The following is a 20,558-nucleotide window of genomic DNA, read 5'->3' as shown; positions in this document are numbered from 1 at the left end:
TCTCGACAGGCCATAAGACTGTGAGAGTCCTAGGGCGGCGAGCTTCTGGTGCGTGGTACCATGTTTTATGCCGTGAGAACAGACGGTCTGGGGGGAGAGATAGGGTTGACGCTGCAGAGGCTTAGGGCGGGAGGGTGGGAGTAGGATTTAGGACGGGAGGATGGAGTAAGAGGGTTTATAATTTAGGACGAGAGATACCCCAGACACGTGGGGAGAGATAGGGTTTACAGGGAAAGAGTTTAGAGCAAAGAGAATTTAGGATGAAAGGGTGGAGAAAGAAAATTTAGAGTTTAAGACGGGAGAAAGAGAAGGAAGGGATTTAGGGAAGGGGAGAGAGAAAGCAAAATGATAAAAAAAAAGATTATTGAAGAGGAAGGGTGACTAATTCTCATAAATTAGTCTAAAGTTTTCTAGTGTCTAATAATTTTCGTCAAAAACTCAAAACAAAAGGAAAAATTAATGATTTGGAAAACAGAGGAAATGGTTGACCGCTAATAAATTGGAATCTTCAAAGTCAAATAGATTCGGGTTTGTATGATGGCTTGATGACATGTCCAAAAGGTCCAAAAGAACGAAATCATAATTCTCTTGATAATTCCCCATCTTCCTTCATATATTTTCTTTCTAAAACAATCCAATTTTAATCATTTAGCTCTCCGCTGTCCAAATTCTACATTTCCCAACCAGAAGTTTAGACCACGAACATTGAATATTTCAGACTCTCCTAAGCAGCTAAGCTAAACATTATTTACAAAAATACAAAAACAATCATCCAAAAAAAAGCCAAAAAAAAATATAAGAAAAACAACTAAAATCTTCTTTAGAAAAAAAAAATCTCTATGTAAAAAATCAGTCAAAGATTTTGAGTTTGAATCTCTCTCAATCGGAGACAATAGAGCAAATGCCACTAGAAGAGATACTCCCATGACTATCCCCACACAAATCCAATGCTCTCTCCAAATTCCCGACAATGTCAGTCATCGTCGGTCTATTTCTCCCCTCCGCATTCACACAATGCATCGCCGTGTAAGCCACCAGCTCCACCGCATCTCCTTCCCCTAACTCCGGCGATCCAACTCTCGGATCCAAAATCCGACCCAACTCATCCGCCGTGATCGCCGGCACCGAATAATCCACCAAATGCACCGGAACACACCCTTCTTCCTCCACATCGCCACCGTTCTTAAAAATCGCTCTTTTCCCGGTCAACAATTCCAACAACACAACCCCGAGCCCATACACGTCGCTCTTATCCGTCAAAACGTTGAGACTGTAATATTCCGGATCGATGTATCCGACCGTTCCGCAGCTTTCATCGGACGGTGCTGATGATCTTTCCCCAGCTCCGGACCCATTAACGATAACCCGAAATCCGAAACCCTAGCGACCCAATTCGAGTCGAGCAAGATGTTAGACGACTTTATATCTCTGTGTATAATCGGCGGGACCGCGTAATTGTGCAGATACTCGATTCCTCTAGCCGCGTCTAACGCGATTTTGATCCGCATTTTCCACGAATTGATCAAGCTGCTGTGTTTCTCGACGTTGTTCTTGTCGTGTAAATGGTCGTAAAGCGCACCGTTCTTCATGTAATCGTAGACCAGAAGTCTCTCTTCTCTTTCCTCGCAGTACCCAACGAGCCTCACCAAGTGCTTATGGTGAAGCCTCGATAAAAACGCGATTTCCGAATCAAACGCGGTTTCTTTCTCCTGAAACTTCTTCATTTTCGCGTTTACTTCCCCGCGTTTGATCGCTACTTCTCTCCCGTCGTTGAGTTTTCCTCTGTAAACAACGCCGAAGCTCCCGGAACCGATTTTGTTCTCTAGAGAGAAGTTTCCGGTGGCGGAAGCGAGCTCCGAGAAGGAGAATTCTTCCGCTTTATCTCCGTGTTTCATCGACGATGTCCCGCTTCTCTGTCTCCTCATCGATAGCATTCTCGAGCCTTGACGTCTTATGGTCAACGATCGAGACGGTGGCGAGCTGTTTGACCGGCTATTTGAACCGCCGCGAGTAATCGTCGGTTGGACCGAGTTATGTACTTTCTTCTTCCCCAAGCAAGCTCCTGTCCATAAACAGTAAACCACACTACAGATCCCTGCGAATGCTCCGATTGATCCAACGATCGCAAACGCTAATAATCCTCCGGTGAAGGCTTTCGACGGAGGAGAATTTGACTGTGACGGTGGTGGAAAGGAGAATTGAATCGGAGGACTCGCCGGAACTGGATCGGGCATGATTTACAGATCGAGCCAGAACCAGAACAGAGGTTATCGGATTGTGGATACACACCACAAGAGCAAAGAGATGATGATTCGACGCAGGGACCTGGTAAAATTTCTGGGAAAGGGAGGAAGATTCTTGAGAAATTGGAAGGGTTCCAACACATGACGGAGAGATTACTGGAAATTAACCCGCAGATTAGACCCGGCCCGGAAGAAATTGACTCGAATGAGATTTGTTCCGTGACATTGTTGAATCTCTCTGCTCCTCCTCCCCAGCAAATCACGGAATTGTTCGAATTTCGCTTCGCGCAAGTGAAATTCGATCCGAGAGAGAGCTCAGAGTATTGGTAAGGTTGATTCGATGGAACATTGAGCTGCCCAGATTCGTTGTTTCCGATGCAAATCAAATTCCCTGTAGAGTTTAATCCACAAGCGTGTGATTCGCCTGCAGATATGCTTACCATCGTCGTGTTCCCGAATCCGGTTTGGATCCGACCCGATTTCATCGAATCTCTTCCCCAGCAAAGGATTCGGTTGTTTCGAATCGAGACGCCGCAGGAGAAACCAACGCCGGAGGAAATTGACCGGAATCCTTCGTTTTTCGGCGTTGATTGATCACTTCTCCAGCATTTCAGGAAATTTGTGCCGTTAACGGTGGCGCAGATTTGGCTGTCGCCGACGGAGAGATTCTCGAGCAAAACGGTGTCATTTTGGTAGATTCGCTTAGGGTTGAAAGTGTAGCTCCCGCTGTTTTCCCAGCAGAGAAGACTGTAGCCACCGGAGCGTACACCGCAGAGATAATTCTCTCCGGCGGCGATGGAGGAGAAGGAGACGCCGGGATTTAAAGTGACGGTGGTACGAAGGCGCGTGTCGTAACAGAGGACACGCTGTGTGGGCTGGCCGGAAATCAAGGCGCAGACGGTGTCGGAGCCGTAGACGACGGCGTAAGTTGAGCCTGAACCTAAGGCGGTGGCAAGAATCGGGAGGAAGAAGATGACGATGAAGATAACGGCGACGGTGACGGAAAACGTCACGGTTGAAAAGATAGGCCGCTTCATCTAAAGAGGTTGAATCCGACTACCGTCTTCGTCGACGCTAAGTCGGACTGGTTCATTTTCAGGAGTCAAGGCTCTGCAAGAGAGAGATAGAGAGAAAAGAAGAAGAAGAAGACGACGACGATGAAGAAATGCGTTTTGTCTAAGGATTTGAGTGACAAAACAGTAATTAATATTAGTAAGGAATTGCTTAAGAAAAATGCGTTTTTAAATATGTTGAGTCACGTTTCTTTTATTTTTCTTTGATTTTCTATTTATTGCAACATTTTTATTACTATTAGATTTTAAAAGGAAACTGAGGACTTTTTAATATGAATGTAACACGAGTGTTTTTGGAAATTAGCTAAGATACATTTTAATCAACGACTTATTAATGGCCGATTTGATTTTACGGTTCTCAAATAATTTTTGAACTGAATTCTTTCGACCGTTTCAATATTTAAATACCACACCCACTACGTTATATATGTGCATATCTTATAAAATGCTAGATTTATATTAGTCATGCAACAACCGCTCATATGATTAAAAAAAAAGTAAAGTGAATAATATCAAGAAAATAAATTTCCCATGTAAACAGTAAATTTAATTCCAACTATAAAGGTCCATGTTTCCAAAATGGTGGTGGTGGTGGAATTCATTTCTTTCCCTTTCTTTTAAAATAACTAAACTGTCAAAGTGTCAATATCTGTTTGTTGAACTTTCCAGTTTTTATTTGAATCAAATATGCATATCCACAGTTAAGAGGTCAATATTCCTAATTCCTTTTTTTAAAGCCAAAGATTCAAAAACTATGCATAAATTTATTATAAAAAAAAAAAACTAGTACACTCAAAAGAGATCTTAGGGAATTATTAAATATGATCATATCAATGGAAAATGTTATTACCATAAAAGCATATCTTTACCTTTACACAATAAAATTATGGAAATTAATTATCATCAATTCATCATATCAATAGAAGCCTTATATTCATTCTCTTCTTTTTATTCTTCCTTGGTAACATTTATACGTATTTCTATATTTCTGAAGTTATCATGCAATAACATTTCTGAAGGTAACATTTAATTGGTAACATTCACTGAAGTGTTGAAGTCCAGACTAGTCCCCTATTTTTCTTGATAAATCCTTTGCTACATAGAACCCATAGAATTTTTATGTTCGTGCTACCTACAACGTTTAAAAATGGCCAAAAAATGATGAAATAATTCTATGTTTAAGAGGATTTGAATTTGGATTTGACCAATATGACGGATTTTCAACAACAACAATAGCAAAACCAAAATGACGGATTTTTACCACACCGTTTTCCATTTTCTATTTTTAAACTATCATTTTATTATGTGGTATATGGTTTTACTTATAAAACGCTTGAGAAAAGTAACTCACACTCAAGTAATTTATATGAGAGACATTATGGAAATTTGTTACATCTCATATTCTGTATGATAATTCAAAACATATCATAGTTTTAACTATTGATTATTAGCAACGATACATACGATAATCTTAGTAGAAGTTGAATCCATTTTTGTAGTCTACGTAGAGACTGCCAAAAATGGATAGATCTTTAAACAAAAAAAGATAGGAGAGAGAGACTGTTGACCAACCAAAAACTGTTTACTGTTTTTTATAACATTCTAGTATGAAAAAATTGTATATAGATATAAATGAATCATAATGTCCTAGTGAAAAGGACATATATATTGTTATTGAGAGATATCTTTTTAGTGAAACAAAATTGAGAAATTGAGGAAAATAATTTGGCATAATATTCTTTATAATGCACAAGAATTTTCTTATTAAGGAGTTCCCGTTGAAATAAAGATAATTGATTGACGAAAAGTTCGAAAACTGAGAGGAAAATGATAGATTTGAAAAAGATAGAAAATTATAAAGCATAACTTCTTCAATGGCTGGCCATATTTGACCAAAAAAAACTTCTACTTCTACTGAATATTGATAGCGTGGTTTCGTTGATTTGTACCAAGCTACCAATAGATAGGACTATTTAAATATTGCATTTAACCGGTTCAACGTAGTTAATTATTTTAATAGTTTTTTTGTTTAACAAGATTAATTATTTAAATAGGTAGTTATATGTTAATGCAATGAAACTTACAAACTACGAAAATAGGCAAAAAGCAAAAAGTTATGGAATCGGAACTTAATTATAATGATTAGAGGCAATTTTTAAAAACTTAAGCTTCTCTACTTCTTTGAACAAAACAAAACAAAAAAAAAAGAAAAAAAGCTTGTCTACTTCTTTGAATAAAAAAAAAAAAAAAAACTTCTCTACTTCATCTTATTCGTTGTTCTTCTTGTTTGTTTGTATTCTGCGCGAAACTAATTAAAATGTTCACTCTATAAGAAAAAACCATTTATTCACAACGACCTTAATATCAAGTAAGATAGATTGTTCTATCCAGTTTGCAGGAAGTTTTGGACGGGGGAAATTTATCTCAAACTACTGGTCAGTTGTTCGCACCTTACCAAAAAAAAAGTTAGTCAAAGCTAAAACCCAAAATAGATATTAGATGGAGACTAGCCTTCTCTGCATTTTCTGCAATCTTTCCACATTTTCCCTCAATGATTTTCTCCACAGAACCATCATTAATAAGTTTTTACTTGTATAAATTCAATTCTTCAATTCTGTCTAAGGTACTTATCATAAATGCACACACATAGCTTTTTTTATCAAGAAAAGTGTTCACACACATATATACTTTTGCATGAACTTTCACGTCCTCGAATATCTTTTCTTTCTTTTTTTTTTTAAAAAATTATATTTTATAAATGTGTTTCAACCGCACTGTGTGATTCATATAGGCTACAGCTTTCATAAACTCTCTTGTTTAGATATAATTATGAGTGCTGGTATTCGTTGCAATAGTCCAATTCCAAAAAGGAACATTTTTATTTTAACACCAACAAAAAAGGAACATATGCGACAAATAATGTCAAACCGTACTACATAGTAGTTAGGGCCTTAGGGGACTTAAGGTAATTAATCAATTTATTGTTCAAAATTGTCAAACCATCCCCTTATATTGTTTTCATGTCAATAATCACGCATCACGTTCCTTTTAATGAGTACCCACGCATATGCGTGGGTTTTCTTTTTAAAATTTTTATAATGTTTAAAGCTGAAGTTTAGTTTTATCCTTAAATTTCAGTTTACAATTCTTTCACTATATCACACATCTCACGTCTGAAGAATTCAAAGGCAAATATTCTAGCAAGAAGCGCTTGTGTCCGCCTACAAATTATTATTTACATAAACTCGATATTTTCGTTTTAGGTAATCACACCATTTTATGTATCTAGACTATCGATCAAAAACAAAAAAAAAACTAAAATTTAATTTAGATTTTTGGTGATTTTAAAAAAAAATTTAAATTTTTGGTTTTTTTGGACTGGTCATATATATATTTAGAGAGATTAGTTGTTAACTTATTTTTTTTAAATGATTTTTTTTAATTAGTTTTTTTCTCGATTTTTTCTTTGGTTTTACGAAATCTTATCAGAAATTTTCTCTACTAACAAAACGTTGTCTTCAATTAAACGTGGAAAATTATCTTGAACATCATAAACAAAGATATGAGAATCCAGCAAATACTAAATATTATGATTAGGAACCTAAGAGGTATATTCTCAAAATAATTGGATAACTTTATTCCATAAAATTTTCCTATTCTTATTGGCAAAGACCGTCACAATCTCCACTAAAATTAGAAAAGTTAGGAAATGAATATAGCATGAAAATCTGTGATATTTCATACTATATATTATCTTTTGCATCACAGGTAGAGTTTGGAACTTTAGATAAGCATGACCGGCTATCGTAAAAGTTTACCAAATACGTCTTTCTCCATTTTCACCATCGGATTTGGCTTTTGCCGCTCCAGTGGCTTTTTATTGCAGTACTTGGGAGAACCAATACTCCAACTCCAAGATCTGATGGAGATAAAACAAGCTACATTTCATGCACATAAAATGATATAAATTATAATTCATTGAGACGAGATTTTTATTATTTCTTGTAAAAACATAGATATTAAAAAATTTACTAATGGATGTAATAGGTCTTTCAGAGTATTATTTTCCTCGCTTAAAATTTTTTCTAAAACAAAAATAAATAAAATAGATAACTTACACCAGCTTAACTTAAAAATTTTAGAAATTATTATTATAGCTTCGTCGCCGAATTATTATTATTTTAGAAATTATTATTATAGTTTTTGTCTTGCTATTTACTCTTCACAGAATTCTCGAAACCATCATACAAAATCTTCTTTTTTAAAGCAAAATTCTTCTTTTCCTTTAAATGAACACAAACGATGGTATTAAATGTAGATGTCTCTGCCCATGGCCAAGAAATAAATCTTAGACCATAGATTTGTGAACAACATTCACTTTCGTAAGCTTCTATATAGAAATTTGCATAAGTTACAACATGGAAGCTGTAGATTAGAGATTTATTAAAAAATCTTAGGTAATATTTACTTCTTTCCATGTCTTCTCTTCTATATTTGCTGATTATTTTTTATGCGTTGAAACATGAGTGACCAATATTTAAGACAACGTTTGAAGCATAGAATAGGAAGCATCAAAAATGGGAGTCAAAAAGCCATGAGGCCCATGATGGTAAATAAATCAGTGCACAGAAAAATGAATATAAAAGTAATTAATTTAAATTAATTAGAGTTTCACTATAGTTTTTAAATAACAAATAAATGAGCTGATGTGTCATTCAAATGAGTGCTGATGTGTCAAGTTTGTGAGACTCAACTGAATCTTTATATAATAGATAAAAGCAAAGTTACATTAATGAATTTTGTGTTATTATTTTTCTAAGAAAATGCATGCAAGACTAGTCCACAAATCTTGGATAGGCGTTCGAAAAATTATATCGACACTAAACTAAAACTCAAAAGAGATACTAATAAACTAGAAGAAATAAATTTCCTAAACGTAGAAAAAAAATGAAACATCTGATTATTTCCGGGGGCATATACTTTTTTTAACCTCACATTTTATCAAACTAATGTATATGTAATTATGTATCTCTCAATGCAATAACGAAATCCCATCACGCGCTATTCCATTGATATTGGTTTCCAGCGGAAATTCAAATAACATACTGTAAAATAAAATAAAGTAATCAGCAAATTAAAAGAAAAAAAAGTATGGGAGTAGTTAGGCTTAATTAAGATGTGAAGAAGCCTTAGAAGTCTATGCACAGCTCAAAACGATATACTTTTTTTAACAACAAACATAACAAGGCCGACCACACAATAAAAGAATAGTTGCCAAGTTCATTTAATTATACGAAAAAGAAACATGACAGGTCTTGTAATATAATTCACGAACTCTTTCGACCTGTAAAATGTGTTCAACAAACATTAATATTTTATTATTTAGGAGAGAGGGAGTAATAATGTTTGCTAGGTAAGATTAGGAACATTGACAATCTTTTTCAAAATGCTTTTCGCTGGATCCTGACATGACTTTCAACTCAATTCAGAATTTCGATCTAAGACAAATATACCTTTAGTGCAGGATCCTGTGAAAAAAATAGTAAATATACACCATATAAGAGAATCATTGCCGTTTTTCTAAGATTGCGGATGCAATATTTTGAAGATTTAAGTATATTATATAGTAAATTGAATCTTCATGGTCTAACATTATGCGGGGTTGAGTTATTTATTCAAAAATAATAAGCAATTAGATTAGAATGGAAATTGATCTCATATCAAGCATAATAAATTTCCTATAATGATAATATATTATTATCTGTAAATTTATATTCTAGTTACAAAAAAATTAGGCAGTATTGGCCAAAGAATTACAAGTAACAACTCTATGATTCGTGGTTAGCGACTAAGAGATTTGAACCATACAATAATAATTGATTTTTTTTTCGAATATCTTCCAAATGTGTAATCACTAATCAGTAATGCATGAATCCCAGTTACTCACATTCCTGAATCCCTTTAGATTATACCAGACCCAGTTTCTACTTCGGTTTGATCCATGACTCGGTATATACAAACCGAACCAACCCGAAAAAGAAAAAATAATGAATGATCTTTAACAAAATTACAGAGGAAGCTATTACATGAAACCATAAATATGTAACAAATTTGATCTTTTAAAAGGAATCTACCATAGATTATAAACAATACGAATGGTAATCTCTGTACCTTCCTTCTCCTCAGGTTTTTCATTACTGGAACTACTGTACCAAACACAAGTCCTTGGTCTTTTTTGTGAGGACCAGAGATTTCTAATATTTTGGTTTTAGCCATTACTTTCCACTTAACCCGGTTAAGTATTCCAGCACGACGGTGGTATGCCTTGCTTCTCAAACCATTCAGGCATGCGGAACCGATCATAAAGTGTCGGCCTTACATCATCTTCCTCAGAAAGTTGCTTCAGAAGTGGAAGAATAACGTCCAAAAGCTTCACGTTTGATAATTTCGATTAGTTCTCAAAAGTAATAATAACCTGAAGGGTTAAGAAATGTATGAGAAGAGTAATGAATTATAGAGACCTGAGTGTCATTTGGTTGCCCCGCGGAAAACGCAATACATGGAATCCCATTTGATGGTTGCAATAAAAAGCTGAAAGGATTGTTGTCAACGATTACTGTCCTACACATATTTTTTGATGTGCTCAGCAAATCCTTCACGTGATCTCTGTATTGCCTGATTACGAATAGCACACAAATGTATCAAAATCTCAATAACCTACAACAAAATCGAATTTCTAAGTGATAAAACAGAGTATCCGAAATATATGATAACTTACGTGCTGACTGTTGAAGGTCGATAAAGTCGGTTGCTGAGTACTTTCCTGGTATCTATTCTGTCCACAAGCGGTCTAGCATATCCTGCAGGTGGGAAACATGAATGTTAGGATAACAAAATTTGAGCATGGATTTGGGAACAGAGGATAAAACTGACAAGTAAATTAAGAGACCTTCAAGACCAGCAGTAAACAGTACAAGATCTGCAAATTGGCTAAGTTGCTCTAAGAACTCGTGCAATCCTGGACGCTCAAACACCGTGACGTAATTGATCTTAGGTTTCCCATCATATTCCTTCAGACACAAGAGGGAACCGCGTCATAAAACGGACAAATCAACAGGGAATTTTATTAACTCGAGAAAATGTTGTGGAAGAAACCTTGTCTGATGACACGCACTCCAGCTCGAACCACTTTAATCCGGCGTCAATGGCTTGATTGCGTAAAGCAGCAGGTAGACTAGACGTCTCATATGCACACACCAACGTCTCGTCCAAGTCGAGAACTACCTGCAAAGACATCTTCAGTTATCAGACTACTCTTAATACTACCACTAACTACAAAGCAAGCTTTCCAGACTTTGCCAGAGGATACACCTAACTAAGAACTTAAAGGTCCTTAGAGAAAAGCTTTCAACAGGTATAAATGTTTCACAAGTCAAATATAAGTAGAGATATCGATGTACGAATAGTACAAGAACAGATGGCCTAACTATATCAGAAAGTTAAGCAATATTGAAAAGAATATAATTCGGAGAAGTCTGATCCATTAACCCATACTCTTTACTTTCAACAAGGCTTGCAAATATGATTAATACTCATGTCAGGATATAGAGAATGGAGAAAAAGCACTTATCTCATCTACAAAAGTAATTCCATCAACATATAATATGCATAAATCTGTGAGCTTAAACTATAGACTTGAGTATCACAAGAAAACATATGAAAGTCCAATTCAAGTCTACACTTTCCTACTGAAACCATTCATAAAACAAACTCTTAGACTAGCACAACGTTTACAACTTCTTAACTACATCAGGCGTGCCCAAGTCAAACAGATTTCATCTACTTATGAACGATGACGTCCGGCCGTAGAAGAACTATGGCGTCTCAAAATTTGAAAATGGAACACAATGGTTGTGTATCATACTAACATAGTCCAAATTTTGAGCCTCGTAACTCTTAGTCAATAAGAGTTCATAGATTCTGAATTCCACGGAGCAAATTTCTTAAAGCATAAATGTCAAAATCAAACTAACTCCAGAAGACTTTGACCAATGGATAAGAAGAAGCAGAAGAAGAAGAAAACGAGAATTCAAAACAAACCTTGAGTCTCTGGAAGCGGCTGCGTTCGCCTTGGGCGCAAGAGGTCGTGGAGGAGGCGATTTCCAATTCTACGGTGGTGGGAGATTCCACCGCCCTGTCGAGTAACTCGATGGCCGGTAAGGGTTTGAAACCATCGGCGGAGGCTTTAGCAGAGGAGGAGAGAAGAGGATGGTAACCGACGGCACGAAGGATCTGAAGGAAGATCTGATAGAAAAACGCGAGCCAGTTCACCAAAGTCTTCCACACTTGAAGAGACCGAGGCGAGTAAACAACATCGGCCTGAGTCAACTCGGCCATGACTCGGTGGAACCAATTGACGCGGACGCCGGCGAAACCACGTCGGACGTTGGAATCTGCAAAAGGTGAGAGACAGACCTGAAGAAGAATAGGAAGCAATCAAAAAGTTTTTTGGGTTTCTTCTTTCTTCTTCTTCTTTTGCTTTGTTTTCTGATTTTCTCTCTCAAATGCTATTTTAATTTAATTTTTCAATTTAATTAGAGAGAGAGGGTTGTGTTCTATGGTGGCGATGGTTCGATGAAGTCCTTTGAAAATGACATTTATGATTCGATCCACGCGCCCACTTGGTGTTAATTATGAAATAAAATAGTACGATTTCGTTAAATAAATATTTATTATAATCTGGATTCAAATTTGTTAGAATGCATATGTAATAAAAGAAAAGAAGAATTAATGTAACAAATCGTGGATTTAACTATGAGTCTTTGATAGATTAAGTAGACAAAATTAGACAGATTTTCGACACTTAAATCGTTTAATGTATATCATAGATACTTTTAAAAATATTAATATTTTTGTTAATGATACATATTATATAACTAGATGAATGGTTTAGAATACTATAGTGACAATTTTCTACCACTGCTTTTAAACCCAAAACCGACTTCATATTACTGGAATGGGTTGTAACCAATATGCTCATGTGATGTTCAAAAAAAAAAAAGATGTTCAAAAAAAAAAAAAAAAAAACCAATATGCTCATGTAACCATACAAAATTACAAATGAAAGATATGTTTTAGAAGGTACGTCCAATTTTGCAAGAAAGACAATTCAGTGTTTCAAAAATACAGTGAATACTCTAAAGTCTTAAAATAATTAACAATTCATATACTTTTCTTTATATAACCAAATTTGTCAGCTGCTCAGTCCACACAAATCCACTTATAAATTTTAATTGGAACATTTTATTCTTCAAATAGGAAGAGAAGTTGGAAAGAACAAAGCACGCGCCAGGAAAATGGGAGTGGGAGTTAAAAAGGCAAATAGAGACAATAGGAAAATACAGATTTACAAACTGTTCGAAGACGCTTCTTCTATCATTCGTTTATTTGTATATGATTTTCTTTGCGTCCTTTTCTCCATCCATGTACACTTTATTCCGGTTTGGTTTGATTCAGACTCGGTTCAATTCTTTACAAACCATTACATAATTTCGGGTTTTGGTTCAATTCAAGGGAACAAGATTAAACCAGCTTGAGATATTTGATTTATCAACAAATTATATGGCACTAATCTTCCAAGGGTTCCACAGTCAAATTTGACTAATTCAAACAACTCACGAGGCGCATTTTTTTTGTTTTTTATCTTGTTTGCTCAAAGTTAATTTGATTCATACATTGCTATTATGAAGTAGAGACATAAGAGCACACGAACACACGAGCACACGAACACACGAGCACATGCTTGCAACTTTAAATGCTCAGTCGCTTTCTCTCTAATCACAAATCGACAATATATTTATCATGTGATATAGAAGAAATACGTGTTTATCTTATCTCTAAAGCTTATTAAATATATCATTTGGTTTGGTATAGAGCAGTCGCGGTCGCAGACACACCAACGGTTTTTAATAACAATTAACAGAATTCAAAGCACAACTTATTTTTGTGATTTTGTTTCTGTTGAATCAATTTACCTTTTTAAATTTACCACTTGAATAGTTTCAAGTTTCTCTATTTGGATCAAATTCACACCTTTAATACCACTAAGACATGGAACTCTAAGTAGTTCAAGAACCCGCTCCATGTATTTATTGAGCTACTTAGCTACTGGGCTTGTAAAACATTTCATTTCATCATCTGTGATACGTCCAGTACAAACAACTTATACCAAAACATTTCATTTTTTATATACCAAAAAAAAAACAAGAACGGAGAATGCATTAGAATATCCGATTGTGAAAATTTCCAAAAAGAAATAGTTTAAACAGTCAAGAACCCTTTTTTCAAACATATGGCTATTAAATTAAGAACATCGGGTAGATAAGAGATGATGTAGTCGCTTCTTTATGATCCTAATAAGTCTTCCGGTTGATGCATATATGCAACTTGTAATCAGGGCACATGTGTGAAGGAACAAACATAAAATGCTCATCTGGTTGTTCACCGCTCACTTGACGAACTTGTTTCAGACTTGATTCAAAACACAAGCGATCACCGTTTGATGAATACAACTTTAAGCTGTATGAGAACTCATGTGTTCTTGGGACCATAGGTCCAATACAGTAAGCATAGATTATTCGACCTTGTGGCGTGGTGAAACACTCCACAACCACAAGTTTTCTTCCTCCTTCTGTAGTCTGTTCCTTGAGAACAACCCTCTCACCACTTTCGGGGTGTATAAACACTGGATTTCCACATTCAAACATGTCCAAGGACTTGAGGTGTTCAGCATTGGTGTGTACATATATATCCTCGTAAGAGCCGGTAAAGTTGCATCGGTTAAAAGGGCAAGGACCTTGTGTGAAATCGCACTGCTGTAAATGTCTTGATCTTTCATCATACGTGACATTCTTGGGGCATCCAAATTCTGAATTTGGACATGGAACTCTAAGGTGTTGAAGAACCTGCTCCATAGCTCTATTGCGGGAACCAATGTGTAAAGAACATGTTGCACATTTCTTCCTCAACTTTTTATGGCAAGTATAGCATATTACATGACCATTATCGCACTGAATGCCAAAAGAGATCAAATATTTTTTTTTTAAAACAAAGACTTCATGAAATATAATTAAAGAGACACGTCAATGATATACCTGGCTTGTACATATTTATTAACTTTCAGTACATTCGGATCGAGCATAACATGAGCAAGAAAATATTGAAAATGATAAACTGTAAGGTGAATTGAATAAGCCAAAATGCAAGCTCACAACAAAACAAAAAAATCTCAACTGATGGTTAATATGATATATTCATAGAATGCACAATCATCCATTAAGTATGTTGATATAACCCTAAATTTTACTCCACATAGTATTTTACAATTTTCAGGTTATGTATACTCAGTTCCTCAGAATCAACACGTTTTTTTCTTTTTCATCATCCATTTCATGCAATATTTTCCTCTTGTTAGCATATCAAAGGCTGTGAAATTCTAGCTATAAAAAATAAATAAAAAACACTCTGGTTCATCAATCAACAATGTAACATTCAGAAAACATTGAATTACCATTATGAGTGAGAGGATAAATGCATTTGAGGTAGATACATATGAGAAAAATAACCTGATAAATGGGAATGGTCAGAGTATTAAAGCAAACGGGACAGTCGATAACATCCAGATCAAGCAGCGTCGCCGTGCGGTTCTTCTTCTCCTCAGTATCACCGGTAGATTTCCTCGTCGTCAAAGCCAACGTAAGACGTTGCCTCTTCTTCGAAGCACCGTTGTTCAACCCACTTCCGTCAACAGAGAAACCCGCCATTTCGAGAGAGATATATCAGAGGCTATGATGCTCGTTATCAAATATCAATCTTATAAACCCTAGCACAAGGCACAGCTCTGTTACTCTCTAGCTATCTCAACTAACTGATGCGGCTAAGACGAAGCTCTCCACCTGGAAACCCTAGCTGGTTGCATCTGTGGAATCGTAACCGTCAGGATCAACCAAATTTGATTCGACTTTTCAGCTTTTATCTCCATTTGGGGCACTTTTAGGTTTTTAAATTTGGGTCTTTACTAAACTCGTGTTATTGGGCTACTTAAAGCATATCTATCAAGAGATTAGATGGGGTTCATGGCCCAGTTTAATAGGCCAAAACGATTTAAAAAAAATAATCATTTTCGATGAACCAATTCTTCCTAAAAAGTCTAAAGAAACCGACTCTTCACCAGCGTATGATTGACCGAAAATTGTGTTTTAATTTCTTCATCTTTCTGAAATTCAAAAAATAATATTATTAAATTTTTATGAACTTCTCTCATTAAATTCTATGAAAACCCCATAATCTAAAATCAAACCAAAAAAAAGTTGGGAAACCTGAGAGAGCAAAAGATTAAAACAAAATTATATTTATTCGTCGTCGGATACAAAATTCTCCACCAATACGAATCAGGTGATTGTAGATTTCTTCCCACCTTCAACAAAAATTGATGAACGAATTGAGGTTTAGTAAGAGATGATCCAAACCTTTGCAAATGCAACTATTGTTTTCAAAAAAGCAATATTTTTGAAGCCGAAGCGTCATTTCAAAGCTGAAGATGATCATCAATTTTGTAGCGAGTGTTTGAAAATTTTAAGGTTTAATAATATAGCTGCCTTTCTTTTTCCTTAAATGAATCCGGTCAATCAAATAAGCTTTGGGAAAACGGTAAAAAAAAAGGTAATATAGAACTGATAGATCATAGAAGTGGTTTGGTTTGACACAGTAACGATAAACGACTATAACGGTACAGCCGAAACAAATACTTCTTTACTTTACTTATTTTTGCCAAGGAAGTGCAGCTCTTAGATTATGTTTATTGTTCGACCAAAAAAAAAAAGATTATGCTTACTGTAAAATCTAACTTTCATTAAATTAATGATATTTACAGTTGTAGAAAAAAAAACAAAAAAAGAACTACTACCTTACATGTTTTTCCGTGGCTATTATTTGTCTCTTTTTTTGCCTTCGTCGCTTGGTGGATTATTTACACACAAACAGCAGTGAACAAAACACTGGTCGTAGACTCGTAGCCACTAGCCGCCAACTATATTTCCAATCAAAACCACTATAGACTACAACTAATGATATATTAGAAAAAGGCCACGTAACTTACTATAACGCAATGGTCAAAAAATCGGCCTAGTCGGCGACTAGGCGGCCGCCTCAAGTTGGGGTTAGCCGATCCGATTTTTCATAAAATCAGTAAAGCAAATCCGGTTTAGTAAAAAATCAGACCAAATTGAAGAAAATCGGAAAAATCAGATCAAATCGGTAAAATCGGCCAAATTAGATTCATTATTTTTATCCTTTTTTCAGTCAAATTTTACGGTTTTAGATAGTAAACCAATATCAATTTACAGAAAAGATATAAAAAAAAGATTTGAAACATGGATTATGGTTAATAACTTAAAATAATCATCCTCGTTCCTCCCCGCTACTTTACTTTCATAAACTACAAGAGGCGATCATTATTCTCTATTGTTGAACTCTACAAGTTTGTTTAATCTTCTCTTTATCTATCTGTACATATTATATAACTATATTGTATTCTCTTAATTTGTCTTTTCATCTTTGTATACTTTGTTTGTGCTCTGTTTCAAGTTTCAACTTTCAATTTCAACGATGAGCCTAGAGGAGATATCGATTCCGACGATGAAAATGATATAGCTATTGATTTTGAATTTGAGTCTGAAAATGAGCGGGTGGTGGATATATATGGATGTGTTTGAAGAATAAGTTAGATATATTTCTCTTTGCTTTATATTTTTAAAGTTTTTAGATTAAAACTTATTTTAGTTTGAAGAATTTGATGATTTTTAGTTTGATTTTTCTTTGTTGAACTTTATTCTATAATTTTATTATTAAATTTTTTTACTTTTTTATTCAAACATAAATTTTGATAAAATAATTTTTAAGAAAACAATTAAAGCTTTTTTAAAAATATGATATATAGATTGAAAATTTATAAAAATTAACAAAAATTTTTGCTAACGCCTAGGCTCCGTCTAGTCTCTGACTAATTCGCCTAGGCGTTAGTCTCCTATCATCCGCCTAGCCACCGCCTAGCGATTTTTTGAACATTGCTATAACGTAATCATCAATCAAACACTGTGAGTTAGTTAATTAATTATAGAGGAGTGTAGTACTAGCATGGTAGGGCTTCTTTACAATTATTATTGGTACGTAACAATCAAAATAGGGTTATAAACTTATAACGGGTGGGCTGCATTTGCATGAGGTCAAAGCTCTCATTTTTTTATTTATTGATCGCGACGTACGTGTTTTGCGTGTCTAAATTTTAAAACGTCCTCGATAATTTCTCGTCTTTTTTATTCCAAATTTATGAGAAGCCTTTTTTCAATCATATAATATATATATATATATATATATTTATAAATCCAATATATCATTTTCCGGGTCGGTAGTTTAACCGGTGCGTACAAGAACTAGTCGGAAAGTACATTGAGTTCGAGCAGCTGCAACTGAGAAGGGCTCTAAGTTCATCCTTTGGTTTTCGACCCGAATAAATTCTCGATTTCTTTTAATTAAAGGAAAGCATAATACATTATTAATTTATACAAAAACATAGTTCATTATTCAACATAATGTTAACATACTCGCATAGCAACACACAATAAATTATAATCCTTAATTTGACAGATAAAAAGAAGCATAATTCTTCTTCTTTTTTTTTTGACAACAAGCATAATTCATTATTTAGACAAAAAGAAAACGTTTATAATTAAAATGTATGCACGTTCTTCTACTATCGAGGGGATCTAAGTTCGTCGATATGAGATTTGCTACGTGGACCCTGCGTACGAATGAACTGACGGTAATGATCGTAGGTTGTGGAGATGTACAGAGCTGGTGATTCAACTGTCACTAGCTCCTTCAATGGCTCGATCGGAACATTACCCTTTGGATTGTAGAAGAATGCCAAAGACAACCTCTCTTTTGCGGGGCTCACGATCACTCTGTGTTCTATGCTTTTGTATATTGAATTGCTCAGCATCTAACCAAAATAACAAAATGTTCATCGTTCGTTATAAAATCTATCAATCGAAATAATGCAAGAGATATAGAATACAAAAATGACTTCACGATGGAATAGCTATCCTAAAAAAAAATTTATTTGTTTGGTAGTCGTTGGAATTCTTTTTATCAGTAATATGCAATATATCGGGTTTAAACCAGATGATACAATAACAATACTAATATAAACGACTAGGATATGGTTTTTATCCTTAAAAAGGGTAAATTTATTTTTGTAGCCCTTAAAAAAATTAGTTTAACGAAGTAACTGAAGTAAAATGTTATCCGTACTAGCTATAATACCAAAACCGAAAAAAAAAAGGAAGAGATATTTATTCTTTGACTAAGTAGGCGGTTTTAGTTTTAGGACGTTTAACACATGTGTGAATATTTGTGAGCCCGTCTTAGTCGTTGAAATTGTTTTTTTCTGTTTTTCTGTTTCTTTATTTGGAGTTTTTTTTTTCCCCCTTTAATAGAGAGGCACATGCAGAATTAAAGAATATGGCAACGTGGCTTCACCAATACCATATTGATTTGCCATAAACTTTAGTTTAAATAAAAATAAAACGAAAGAAGAAGAAAATAGATGCATGCACGTGCTTTATTACTAACAACTACAAGGAAAAAAGAAGAAGAAAATGAAGTCCCTCCACGTGATATTTACTTTCTTTTCCTTACATTTATACCTTTTTGTCAACTTTTCATTACATGTATATATACTTTTAGTCTAATAATCAAAAGCCAAGATAGTAATTAGTATAGAAGGCTTGATTCTTCCCAAACGATTTTACTTATGATTGGCGAATTCGTAGACGTTTAGATATCATAGTTTCTAGTATGATTTTCGGTTTTAAATTCACTAGATATTAAAAAATAACTAATATGACAACAACCAAATTAAATACTCACTTGAATTTGGTCACCAATATTAACGATGAGAGCATGAGGAGCTAGTTCGACAGTGATCCAAGCGTCGTCGGATCCACGGACCTGAAGGCCGGCGACTTGTTCGTCCGGCAAGAGAATGGTCAATCCGCCGGGATCGGAGTGGGGAGAGAGACCGAGAGTCAACTCCGGCTGAGGGCATTTTGGGTAATAATTAACCCTTAAACATCCTCCTGATTCCTCTTTACCACCAAACGCATTTTGAAGTATGTCCTCTTGTAATCCCAAGTTTCTCGATAATATCTTCATCAAGTTCTCACATAATATCACCATTTCCTTGCAATAATCCTCCAATATCTCTCTATATAATCCAATAACAAGAAGAAAAAAAACAATCTTGATCAAAAATAAAAATAAAAAAAGAAATAAACAATTAACCGTGGATTAAATTTTATATTTGTTATCTTTTGACTACTTTGAAAAAAATTTAAATATATAGCCCGGTCAAGCAACTAGTATATTTATCTTTCGTATGTATACTTGCGTTATGAATAAATAATCAACTGATTAGTCGTACTAGTACGTCGGTTTTTGTTTTCTATTTAACAAAATTTATTTACTATTAAAAAAAGAAATCCTAGCTAGGTTTGATACACCTTGAAGTAAAAGTTACATAAATAGGATTAGAAAAAGTTTAATTTTAATAAGTGGAAAGGCTTAGCAAACGTGAATAAAAGAAATTTAAATACTATAAATAACTAAGCAAGAAGAATTATGGGAATAAAATATACCGGCAATGAAGAGGCGAAGAAGGCCACTTGGTGTAGTCCTTCAACGATGAGGGATGATAATGAAGATAATAGTAATCGCTCCAGTCAAGAATAGCACCCTTTTCTACGCCAAGTCGGCTTCCATATCCCTCGTAAGTTCTCGGCGAATTAGCATGCATGTTTTTGAGCTCCATGGGAAGATGAAAGAACTCTCTCCATGTTTCTTTAGCTCGGTCCATGAGTTGAGGACTCATCCCATGGTTCACCACTTGAAAGAACCCCCATTCTCTACACGCTTTCGATATCTCATCAAGCGTTTTGGCTCGTAGAGTTATGTCGTTTGTGTTTAAGCCACCTAAGTCAATGACGGGTATGTTGGTGGTGCGAGGGTTGTGTTTGTTGTGGTGGTGGTTGGTAGAGAGTAAGTTTGGACGTTGAGACAGAGGCTTGACGTAGCAGTTTGGTATGGCTTGGAGGTTGCTTTCGGATAAGGATTCAATTCCCCGAAG

General features: G+C 35.0%; 4 protein-coding genes across 4 annotated transcripts; all 4 read right to left on the bottom strand.

Annotated features, from left to right (window-relative positions):
• Positions 1 to 566: 566 nt before the first annotated feature.
• Positions 567 to 3,572, bottom strand: LOC18020288 (putative serine/threonine-protein kinase-like protein CCR3). The gene is given in 3 exon segments (XM_024157187.1): positions 567 to 1,307; positions 1,310 to 2,221; positions 2,224 to 3,572. Coding segments are annotated over 3 exon segments (2,397 nt in total). The 5' UTR covers positions 3,281 to 3,572; the 3' UTR covers positions 567 to 879.
• Positions 3,573 to 9,264: 5,692 nt separating this feature from the next.
• Positions 9,265 to 11,876, bottom strand: LOC18020287 (CTD small phosphatase-like protein). Its single transcript, XM_006402979.2, has 6 exons — positions 11,417 to 11,876; positions 10,472 to 10,600; positions 10,266 to 10,386; positions 10,095 to 10,176; positions 9,838 to 9,991; positions 9,265 to 9,746 (listed from the first exon to the last, which is right to left on the bottom strand). The coding sequence occupies exons 1-6, from the start codon at positions 11,711 to 11,713 to the stop codon at positions 9,612 to 9,614; spliced, it is 918 nt and encodes a 305-aa protein (XP_006403042.1). The 5' UTR covers positions 11,714 to 11,876; the 3' UTR covers positions 9,265 to 9,611.
• Positions 11,877 to 13,728: 1,852 nt separating this feature from the next.
• On the bottom strand, positions 13,729 to 15,138 carry LOC18020286 (putative E3 ubiquitin-protein ligase SINA-like 9). Its single transcript, XM_006402978.1, has 2 exons — positions 14,941 to 15,138; positions 13,729 to 14,385 (listed from the first exon to the last, which is right to left on the bottom strand). Exons 1-2 carry the CDS (start codon positions 15,136 to 15,138, stop codon positions 13,729 to 13,731), a joined length of 855 nt encoding a protein of 284 aa, XP_006403041.1.
• A 2,793-nt stretch (positions 15,139 to 17,931) lies between these two features.
• On the bottom strand, positions 17,932 to 20,549 carry LOC18020285 (probable 2-oxoglutarate-dependent dioxygenase JRG21; the record flags this gene model as incomplete). The annotated part of the gene is made up of 3 exons (XM_006402977.2): positions 17,932 to 18,374; positions 19,304 to 19,640; positions 20,071 to 20,549. Coding segments are annotated over 3 exons (1,065 nt in total), but the record flags the coding sequence as incomplete, so codon positions are not given.
• Between the last annotated feature and the right edge of the window lie 9 nt (positions 20,550 to 20,558).

The sequence above is a fragment of the Eutrema salsugineum genome, unplaced genomic scaffold, assembly GCF_000478725.1.
Source record: "Eutrema salsugineum unplaced genomic scaffold, Eutsalg1_0 scaffold_19, whole genome shotgun sequence".
NCBI lineage: Eukaryota > Viridiplantae > Streptophyta > Magnoliopsida > Brassicales > Brassicaceae > Eutrema > Eutrema salsugineum.
This window is presented reverse-complemented; position numbering and strand designations above follow the sequence as displayed.